The sequence below is a fragment of the Camelus bactrianus genome, chromosome 33 (assembly GCF_048773025.1).
Source record: "Camelus bactrianus isolate YW-2024 breed Bactrian camel chromosome 33, ASM4877302v1, whole genome shotgun sequence".
Lineage (NCBI taxonomy): Eukaryota > Metazoa > Chordata > Mammalia > Artiodactyla > Camelidae > Camelus > Camelus bactrianus.
In genome coordinates, this window is record NC_133571.1 from 5,807,948 (window position 1) to 5,820,072 (window position 12,125).

The 12,125-nt window shown below is 35.3% G+C and overlaps 1 protein-coding gene across 2 annotated transcripts in view; it reads right to left on the reverse strand.

Moving 5' to 3' along the window:
* The window catches only part of NPAT (nuclear protein, coactivator of histone transcription), a 44,044-nt gene that overhangs the window by 29,866 nt on the left and 2,053 nt on the right, over nt 1–12,125 (reverse strand). Inside the window, exon 2 of one of the 2 annotated variants that reach the window (XM_010969275.3) lies at nt 850–968. The exons of the other annotated variant lie outside the window; for it this stretch is intronic. Within the exon in view, the coding sequence (XP_010967577.2) occupies nt 850–968 (119 nt within the window). The remainder of the gene's footprint in view (nt 1–849; nt 969–12,125) is intronic. 2 annotated transcript variants of the gene reach the window in all.

The window sequence follows — 12,125 nt, forward strand, 5'->3', positions numbered from 1 at the left end:
TGTGACAGCTGAAATGAACCCACAGACCTGTGTTTAAAATGACAAAATACCACTTCAAATAATGTAGTTCTAGCATTTGTCCATTATATACCAAACAATGCTCTGTTGGTCTAGTGATATTTAAAAAAGAGGTGACAAGATATCAAAATACCTGTTTTATATTTGTCTGAAGCAAGCAACTACAGGAAAAGCAGACACAGGAAAGGTTAGACTGCTATAAGCCACCACAGACCAGGTGGCTTAGACAACAGACATTTTTCTCATTGTTCTGCAGGGCGGGAAGTCCAAGATCAAGGTGCCAGCTGATGCAGTCTCAGGAGAGGACCAACTTCCTGGCTTGGACATCTCCTCCTTCTTACTGTGTGCTCACATGGCCTTTTCTTGGTGTGTGCACACAGACATTTCTCTCTTTACTTTTTAAATCCCATCATGAGGGTCCTAACTTCATGACCTAATCTAAACCTAATTACTGTCCAAAGCCCCTACCTTTAAATATCATGAGGGGCGGGGTTTCAATATATGAATTTTGGAGGGATGCAAATATTTAGTCTATAGTAGGCAGTAAACAAGTAAGCACCAGCAGAAGTGGGGGTGAAACTAATTAGAAATGAAGGTGTCATTATGAAACTGATTCTCAAAGGCAAGGTTATAATTCACTTCCCAGTTCTGACGTAAATATGTGAAAAGAAGAGCTAGACTTCTTTGGGTCTTATCTACTCATGCATGAATACAAAATATCAAACTTTCTGCCCATTTTGAGTTTGCTAATGAGCTGATTTTTAAGACTGTGTTTACAGTGTCTTATGTTGGTCAATAATGAAATATTTCCTTAAGGAACAAATCACTCACCAGTAAGCAGGCTGGGATAAAACCTTCATCTGTGCAGTGTTCTGCATATTCTTTTAAATTTGAACTTTCCAAAATGAAAGTCTGGCAGGTAGAAGTGAGGTTCTCCTGTTGTAAGTAACCTAAGTGAAAAATAAAATGTAACTGAGTAATTTCAGTAAATTTTGAACTTGTGATAAAACTGCTGTTGAAAATACTAGAGCAGTTTCATATCACAAATGCAACTTCAGGTGAACGTGATGGGATTCTGCAGCCTTGCCTGAAACACCAGTTTGTGCTGCAGTACAAGGCAGAATTCATAAAATAGTTGTTTGATAAGAAAAACTCTAGCTTATACATTATAAAGCCACAGTAATCAAAACAGTATTGTACTGGCATAAAAACAAGACAAATAGATCAGTGGAACAGAATTGAGAGCCTACAAATAATCCCCAGTATACGTGGTCAACTAAATTTGACAAGGGAGCCAAGAATACTCAATGGAGAAAAGACAGTCTCTTCAATAAATGGTGCTAGGAAAAGTGGACAGCCACATGTAGAAGTGTGAAACTAGACTCTCATCTTACACCACTCACAAAAATTAACTTGAAATGGATAAAAGACTCAAACATAAGACCTGAAATCATGAAACTCCTAGAAGCAAACAGGTAAAAAGCTCCCTGAGATGGGTCTTTGCAATAATTTTTTGGATTTGACAACTAATGCACAAGCAACAAAATAAAAAATAAACAAGTTGCAATACATCCAATTAAAAAGCTTCTGCACAGCCACAGAAACCATCAACAGAGTGAAAAAACAACCTATGGAGTGGTAAAAAGTATTTGCAAACCACTTATCTGACAAGGGGTTAATAACCAAAATAAATAAAGAACTTAAACAATTCAATAGAAAAAAAACAAATAATCCAACTTAAAAAGGGGCAAAAGACCTGAACAGACATTTCTCCAAAGAAGATATACAAAAGGCCAACAGGTACACAGAATGACACTCAACGTCATTAGCCATTAGGAAATACAAATCAAAACCACAATGAGTTATCTCATGCTTGTTAGAATGACATCACCAAAAAGGCAAGCAGTAACAAACGATGGTGAGGATGTGGAAAAAAGGAACCCTTGTGTGTGATGGTGGGATTGAAAACTGGTACAGCCACTACAGAAAACAGTATGGATCCTCAAAAAATTAAAAATAGAACTGCCATATGATCCAGTAATTCCACTTTTGGGAATATATCCAAAGGAAACAAAAAATACTAACTTGAAGAGTTATCTGCACCCCCATGTTCATAGCAGCATTACTTTCAATAGCCAAGACATAAAAACAACCTGTGTCCACTGATAAATGGATGGATGAAGAAGTTGTGGTATATATATAAATATGTGTGTGTGTGTGTATATATAAATAAAATGAAATATTATTCAGCCCTAAAAAATGAATGAAATTCATTTGGGACAATGTGGATGGAACTCAAGGGTATTACGCTAAGTGAAATAACTCAGGCAGAGAAAGACAAATACTGCTTCATTTCACTTGTATGTGGAATTCTGAAAACAAAAAACCCAACCAAAATCATTGAAAAAGAGATCAGATTTGTGGTTACCAGAAGCAGGGGATGGAGGGAGGGGGGATTAGAGAAAGGTGGTGAAAACGTACAAATTTCCAATAACAAGATAAATACAGTTGACCCTTGAACAATGCTGAGGCTAGGGGCACCAACCCTCCACGCAGTCGAAAATCCATATATAACTACAGTTGGCTCTCTGAATCTGAGGTTCCACATTCACAGATTCAACCAACTGTGGATTGTATAGTACTGTAGTATATATTTATTGAAAAAAAAATCCATGTATAAGTGGACCCACACGGTTCAAACTGTGTTGTTCAAGGGTCAAATGTAAATAGGGATCGTAAATACATTCCAATATAGTAAGTGACTATATTTAACATGGCTATATGATATCAAATTTTTAAGAGAGTTAATCCTAAGAGTTCTCATCACAAGGAAAAAAATTTGTTTTTTGTGCTCTCTCTTTTTACTGTATCTGCGTGAAATGACAGATGCTAACTGAAGTTATTATAGTAATCAAATCACAATATATATGTCAAGCCATTATGCTATACATCTTATACAGTGATATATATCAATTACATCTCAATAAAACTGGAAAAAAAACAAAAACAAAAAACCTCAGAAGCTAGCTAAACTAGAAAAATAAGGTGTTTGATAAAGTGCAATTACTGCACAGCAATGTTTACAGGGGAAAGAATAAAGTTACAATAAACAATAAAAAACCAATAAAGAAACAACAAGTGTAAAGAAATAATAAATGTTTGACTCTGTAACTGAGTAGATAGTATAAATTAACTTACTGGATAATTAAAAAAAACTGCATTCTCTTAGCATTGCTATTTATTTGTATACTTCACTTATTTGCTTAACGGTTTAAAACCAAAATAAAGATAAGACCTACTCTGTATGAAAGGTAAGAAAGGCACTCCTTTGATTTTTAATTTATGCCCTTTGGGAATCAAAGCATTAACATACACAACAAGAACTTTTAACATCCACACCTAACTGATAATTATGAAACAATGTCATGTACCAGTGCTTTGTACTTTGACACATATGAACACTTTGACTACCAGCCTTACTCTGGTTTTTTCACTTCTTAGTATTATTGGGGTTTAACTAACCAAGTCTAAAAGCAGTAATACAGTACAAAAAGAACACCAGATAGGATATCAGGAGACCAGTTCTTATTTTATTGTTTAAAGAAGCATTGTGGCTTTGAAGGGGGAAAAAGCACTTAAATTATTCTGGAGTAAGATGCTTCATCTATGAGGCATCACATTTGCTTTGATTTGTGAACCAAATCTTGTTAAATACTTCCTTGGGTAATGCTGAAGGGTTTCCATCACTTTCCACAGCTCTCAGTTAAAACTTCTAAATCTTGAGAGGCTTCAGCAGGAACGCAAGAGTAAGCGCCTCCAAAAATTCTCTCCTCTCTAAAAGCAATGAGAACACTGGCACAAATTAAAATAAATTTTTACAGAACTCTGAAAATGATCAAAGTCTTGCAAAATATAAAACCTGGGAGCATTTATTTCACAAAAATGGCTGAATGTCAGTAAGGACAGGGAACACTGTGGCGTTTTAACTCGCTGTTCCCATGCTCATCTCCCCGGCTGAGTTGTATGCTTAAAAGTCAACAGCCTGCAAATGCAGTGAAAACCAGCAGCCTAACAGGCAATGGAGGATCAGATGAAGCTGGAATATTTTTCAAGTCCCATTCCCAGACACTGTCACTATTTGATCTTGTGAAAATTCCCTGTAGAACTCCACTTGCATTGCTTGTCTCTGAATTGAATCAAAGCTCACTCAGTGCAAATGACCTTCTCCTTAGGGCTGTTTTGTTAAAACAATCAGCAGGAATTGCTTAACACCACAGCTACCTATGACAGAGATAATGGTTGGGAAAAACAACAAGTTAACAAACAAACAAAAGACTCAAAAATAAAAGCTAGGGAGTGAGAAGTCTGTAGGGGGCTTTGAAAAGCTCTGACATACTCCTGGGACACTAGACGGCTACATGCAAGGGTATGGTAGCATGTGTACTCGGAAAAGGCCTGCTAAGGCCCTATGCACTCATCTCTGGCTGACTATAAGCCTCTGCAAGCAGGAAGTGAAGGCTAAGGCAGAGCTGTCAGGTGCTTAGCTGAATGTTGAAGCATACCCCAATGTGTACCCCAGCCCCTTAACAAACAATGGGAGACTTATTGACTCCAAGCATTTAAGGAAATCATTGCCCAATCAGAATATAAACTCAAAGAATACATACTGCATATAATTAGTTCAAGAAACTAACTGCTAAAACAACTGCTAAACAACAACAAAGAGCAATAACAAACATGGAGGGAGAGAATCTGATTACAAGAGTTGCTACATTACAATCTTCAATAAAAAATTATGAGACATGAGGAGAAACAAGAAACTATGGCTAATAAACAAGGAAAAAATATGCAGTCAGTAGAAACTGTCACCAAGGAAGCCAAGGCACTAGACTTAAGACTTAAAATCAGCTATTTTAAATAAGGTCAGAGAACTAAAAACAAAAAAACAAAAAAACAAAAAAAACACTATGCCTAAATACGTAAACAAAATTAGGAGAATGTCTCATCAAAAATAAATAAAAGAGAAAGAAATTAAAGGGAAAAAATCAAGTAGAAATTCTGGAGTTGCAAAATATAATAAATGAAGTAAAAAATCTGTAAATAAATAGCACATTTGAGGAGGCAGATAAAAGAATCAGTGCACTTGGACACAGATCAAATGAGATTATCCAGTACGAAGAACAGAAACAAAAAAAGAATGATGAAAGTGAATAAAGTCTCAGAGATCTGTGAAACATTATCAAATGTACCGGTATAAGAATATGTTCTAGGATTCTCAGAAGGAAATGAGAGACAGAAAATGGTAGAAAGAATATTTGAAGAAATAGTATCTGAGAATACCCAACATTTTAGCAAGTTAAAATTAATCTACTTATTCAGGAAGCTCAAAAAACTCCAAGTAGGATGAACTCAAAGAGATCCATAGCTAGACATATAATCAAACTGTCAAAAGACAAAAGGAGAATTTTGAAAGCAAAAAGAGAGGAATGGCTCATCATATACAAGGGTCCTCAGTATGATTAAATGAATACCATTCTGTTTTGAGTTCTCATTGGAAACCATGAAGGCCAGAGGGAGTGAGATGATATTTTGAAAGTTCTGACAGAAAAAAGTTAACCAAGAATTCTACATCTAGCAAAACTCCTTCAAAATGAAGCAACTAAAATACTCTCATATTTCAAAAAACTGAGAATCTGCTGCTAATAGACTTGCCCTATATGAAATATTAAATGGAGTCCTTCAGGCTAAAATAAAAGTACACCAGACAGTAGTCAAATCTGTACTAAAAAATTATTAAATACTGGTAAAGGTAACCACATAGATAAGAATAAAACAGTATAAACGCAGCCAAGAAAAAGAGATAAAAGGGATCTAAGTTGGAAGAGAAGAGGTAAAATTGTCAGTATATGCGGATGACATGATACTATATATAGAAAATTCTAAAAGCTCCACACAAAAACTTCTAGAGCTGATACAAGAATTCAGCAAGGTAGCAGGATACAAGATTAACATACAGAAATCAGTGGCATTTCTTTATACTAACAATGAATTAGCAGGAAAAGAAAGTAAAGAAACAATTCCTTTTAAAATCACATCCAAAACAATAGAATATTGAGGAATAAATCTGACCAAGGAGGTGAAAGACTTATACATAGAGAACTACAAAACATGGATTAAAGAAATTAAAGATGACTTAAAGAAATGGAAAGATATCCCATGCTCTTGGATTGAAAGAATCAATATCAAAATGGCCATACTGCTCAAGGCAATCTACAGATTTAATACTATCCCTGTCAAAACACCCAGGACAGTTTTCACAGAACTAGAAGAAACAATCCTAAAATTTACATGGAATCACAAAAGACCCAGGATTGACAAAGTAATATTGAAGAAAAAAGAACGAAGCCAGAGGAATAACCCTCCTAGACTTCAGGCAATACTACAGAGCTACAGTTATCAAAACAGCATGGTATTGGTACAAAAACACACATAGATCAATGGAACAGATTAAAGAGCTCCCAAATAAACCCATGCACCTATGGTCAATTATTCTATGATAAAGGTGACAAGAATATACAATGGAGAAAAGAGTCTCTTCAGCAAGTGGTGTTGGGAAAACGGGATAGCAGCATTCAAATCAATGAAGTTAGAACACTCCCTCACTCCATACACAAAAATAAACTCAAAATGGCTTAAAGACTTAAATATAAGACAAGACACAGTACATTTCCTAGAAGAAAACATAGGCAAAACATCCTCTGACATAAATTTTAGCAATGTTCTTCTAGGGCAGTCCACCCAGGCAATAGAAATAAGAGCAAAAATAAACAAGTGGGACCTAATTAAACTTATAAGCTTTTGCACAGCAAAAAAAATCATAAGCAAAACAAAACAACAACCTACGGAATGGGAGAAAATATTTGCAAATGATGTGACTGACAAAGGCTTAATTTCCAGAATATATAAACAGCTCATACAACTTAATAACAAAAATCCCACACAACCCAATCCTAAAATGGGCAGAAAACCTAAACAAGCAATTCTCCAATGAACACATACAAATGGCCAATAGGCATATGAAAAAATGCTCAACACTGTTAATTATCAGAGAAATGCAAATAAAACTATAATGAGGTATCACCTCACACCAGTCAGAATGGCCATCATTCAAAAGTCTATGAATGATAAATGCTGGAGAGGGTGTGGAGAAAAGGGAATCCTCTTATACTGTTGGTGGGAATGTAGTTTGGTGCAGCCATTATGGAAAACAGTATGGAGATTCCTCCAAAAACTAAAAAGAGACTTACCATTTGATCCAGCAATCCCACTTTTGGGTATATATTCAAAGGGAACTCTAATTTGAAAAGATACATGCACCCCAACATTCATAGCAGTCCTATATACAATAGCCAAGACGTAGAAGAAACCTAAGTGTTCACTGACAGACGACTGGATAAAGAAGTGGTATTTTTATACAATGGAATAGTACTCAGCCATAAAAAAGAATAAAATAATGCCATTTGCAGCAATATGAATGGACCTAGAGATCGTCATTCTAAGTGAAGCCAGAAAGAGCAAGAAAAATATCATTTGATATCACTTATATGTGGACTATAAAAAAAAAAGAAAAAGAAAAAAAAAAGACTGAATTCATCTACAAAACAGAAACAGACTCGCTGACACAGTAAACAATCTTATGGTTACCGGGGAAAGGGGGTGGGAAGGGATAAATTTTGGAGTTTGAGATTTACAAATGTTAGCCACTATACATAAAAATAGATTAAAAAAATTTCTTCTGTATAGCACAGGGAACTATGTTCAGTATCTTGTAATAACCTTTAATGAAAAAGAATATGAAAACGAATATATGTATGTATATGCATGACTGGAATATTGTGTTGTACACCAGAAATTGACACATTGTAACTGACTGTACTTCAATAAAAAAAAAGATCTTGTAAAATAAATACATAAATTAAAAAAATAGTTAAAAAAATAAATTCCCCTCTAAGCACTGCTTTAGCTGTATCACATAAATTTTGATAGGCAGTATTTTTATTATCATTCAATTCCAAATTTTTCCTAATTTCTATTCAGATTTTTGTCTTTGACCCATTGGTTTTATAGAAGTGAATTTATTCATTTTCAGATGTATGGGGTTTTTAAGTTACTTTAAAAAATTGACTTCTTGCTTAATTACAGTGAGTCAGAAAACATTCTATATTATTTGATTTATTTGAAATTTCCTGAGACTTGCCTTATGGCTCAGGATGCGGTAACTTTTAATAAATATTTCATGTTTATTTGAAAGAGGGGGAAAAAAGATTTAAACTGAAGATCCCAAACAATTTCTTTTCATGGTGCAAAGTTTCAAAACTACTAATCACCCCAGATGCATGCATAACCACTTGGGGCTTCTAAGAGGTGCCGGTATTAAATTTAATTCCTTAAAAGTAGATTTGCTTTTCTCTAGATCAAATCTTCTCAAAAAGAGTGACATAGCCCCAAGAGGGTGAAAATTGGTACTGGGGAGGAAGAAATATCACTCTTTTCATGCATAAATCACAGTTAAACATGCAATATGTAAACAGTATATTTGTAACATTAAAATTTCACGTGGGGGGGCAATTAGGGAAAAAAATGTCTAAAAATATTTCCTAAGGGTATGGTAATGAAATAAAGGTTGAGAAACACTACTTAAGACAAAATGTAGTGATATACAGTTAACCTTTCTCAGAAAAATATGTTCTGGGCTAGCATACCCTGGGAAATGAATCACCTAAGGTCAGATAGTTTATGGCTTCTCATAAGATATCAGACTTTTGTATAGTATTGCGTATTTGTATTTTCATTGAGAAAAGGCTTTGTTAAAAGGCTAGAATGCTTCTATAACAAGGGTTTAAAAGTTGTGATGCATTTTGAATAGCAGTATCTGAGATATCTCTCCTGCTCTTAAAAATAATGTTCAACTTTGAGCAATTTAGAATTCCTATTTTAGATTACATGATGTACTTTCCCTTACTATTGTCTGGGAAGTTCCAAAATAATGTGGTAAAGCAATAACTGGCTGTTTTCATGTTCATTTATTACTACATATATTCAGTTAACCAGTTATTTGCCTACAAAAAGCTTTTTTTTAAAATCATAATTAGGTACCTGACTGTAACCAATTCTCAATCAGAACAGGAGAAATTGTAAGTACATGTTATTCTTAGTCTAAACCATTACAACGAAAATACAAAATAAGGACAAATGATCTCTTATTACAATAATAATACAAATAGTTACTCTTCAATCAAAATTAGTTTTAAGTTGTTTCTCCTTTTTATTCCTTAAGAAAAAACTTTTAGAATAAAATAACTATGCCTTTTGTATAAACTTACAACAATCTTCAAATAGGTAAGAAAGCATGCCTGAATTTCCTTTTTTCTTTTATATAATACTGTCTTCTGCCTGTTTTTCAATGGAAGTAGTAATGAGTAACAAAACAGATTGAAGGGGAAATATAATTGAAAAAGAGAAGAAAAGACAAAACCTAACTGCATCTAGCGTTTTTTGAATTTTAGGAATTGGGATGCCAAGAGCCTGCACTCTCTTATTTCTATTTATAGAGAGGGAAAGGTAGAGAGGTGTCTGATGATGAAAGCAAGAGATAGCAAATCCCCTTACATAAAAACATTTCCTTCACATAGTCTAATAATTCATTAGAAATATCAACAGTTTAATGATCTTTAAAAAAATGTAAATAATTCTTGGGAAGACTTAACTTTCAGTGCCTTATATTACTATATTCACAAAGAACAAAGACAAAATCTCATCTCTATAAAGAAGCTATGATCTACAAGGACCCGGATGATATATATTCAAACAACTACAACCCAAAGCAAAGGCTGTAAGACAACCGGACTTACTTCATAGGAGCTAGGGACAGTATTAACAGTCTTGGGGAATATTATGCATGTTTCAAGGAAGGGATGAGTCTTGAAAGAGTGGGGAATCCCAGTGAAGCTGATGTAAAGCATATACGGAGCATATATGGAGAACATGCCTGGTCTGGATGAAGCACAAGGTATATGACAGAGAACAGCTGGAGATACAACTGAAAAAACAGAATGCGTAAGGATCATAAAACACTGTAAATGCCAGCAATGACATTATATTACTATGAATCAATACCAGAATATGAATAAACAAAATCTGAATAAATGACGTATTATTCTGCAAACAAAGGGGAAAGCCATGATCACAGCAACACTTCTGTAAATATTTAGTAAATATCCATGTCTTGTTGATATAAAGGTGAATAGGACCAATGGCTCTTCAGCTTTCAGAAGTATGTTGGTCCTGGTTGTTTGCCTTGAAATCTATTCTTTCTCCTTCCCCTGCTCTGCACTGTAGGACAGGAAACCAAACCCCATGCAGGCAATTTCCTAGCCTACTCATCAGCTAGCTTCTGGCTGGGTTCGATCAATGGGAAGCACCAGTGGGAGACTGGAAGGCAATTAGAAGGAGCCACGTTTTTTCCATCCCATTTCGTCTTTGCCCTGGTAGAGTCTCCTCTAATACTGCTCCATCACCAGACAAGTCTACCTTTCAGCTTCCACACAGTGAAACAAGCCTCTGGGTTGCTTCATCTCTCCTTGTCCTCCTGATTATCACAGTGGCTTCCTACTGTTGCTACCCTCTGAACTGGCTCATGTAAGTTGCTTGTCTTATTAGCTTTTATATCACCAGTGTAACCAATTCCCTCATTAAATCCCTCCATGTTAAATACACAGATTAGTTTCAGTTTTCCTGAACGGATGCTGACTCATACAGAAAGGAAAAAAACCTATTTAGTAATCTAAAGAAAGTTCTGGATACTTTACCCATAACAAATGCTCCACCTGCACATAAACCTTTACAGATAGTCTGGGGGCTCTCAGAACTCTTGAAGCCTGTCTATTAACCCCAGATTAAGAATACTGAATAGGACAAAAAGATAAGTTTCAGTTTTGAGAAGATGAAGTTCTACAGGTGAATGATGGTGATGGTTACAGAACAATGTGACTTTACTTAATGCCACAAAACTGTAAAAATGGCTAAAATGGTAAAATTCCATTGTTTTATTTTACCAAAAAAAAGTATGTAAACACACAGCTATGATAAAACATGGTAAGGCTATGACGGAAGTAATCTACAAAGCCATGGGAGCATTTAAGGATAAAAGTACTAACTGTACCTGTTGGGAAAAGTTTCAGTGATTACATTTGACCTGAACCTTGAATTCAAGTGTACTAGGAAAATGTAGAAAAACACTGCAGGCAGAGGGGAAAGAATACATAAAAGGAATATTTGGAGAAACTGCAAGTAGTTTGGTATGCTGGGAGCAGAGGGCAGATGCTGAGCTGAGATCAAGCAGGAGAGGTCGGCAGGATCAGTTCCACAGAGTATACTGTACGACAGACTGATAAAAACAAAACTGGTGGCCCAGAGGCAACAAACAATGCTTTGATGTATTTTGGCATAAGAATTTAAAGAAATTCCAGCAAGGCAACAGCTGGATGGAGCTGAGTAGCAAGTGCTGTTTAAGGGGAGTAGTGAGGTACAAAAGTCAGTGCACTATGTTGAAGAATGAAAGGTAAGTGAGGAAGCAGAGCAACTAAGGAGAACTCATTGTTCTTTGAATAAATTTGACTTGTGAAAGGGCGACACAGAGCACTAGATAAAATGTGAGGCAGGGTCTAGGAAAGTGTTTTGGTGTGTATGGGTAAGGGTAAAAAAACCTAATTATGTAAACTCTAAGGGGAGAACTTCTCTATTCTTAGCATTTGGCATAGTGCCTGGAACATACTAAGCACCCAAAGGTTTGCTGAAAGAACATAATGAAGAAAAGGGGCCAACGATGAGAACGGCTGAAGATGGGGAGGGAATACTGACAGAAGAAGAATAATGAACAAATAATAAAACTGTTAATGTTTTAAGCCATTAAGTTTCGCCATCACAGATCTCTGCTGATACGATAATGCTAAATGAAAGAAGCTGTGAGATGGGTGAATGCGAGATTTGGGTTTTTTTTTGGATATTATATTCTTTTGCACAATTTGAAATTTTTGGTAGTGCACAAC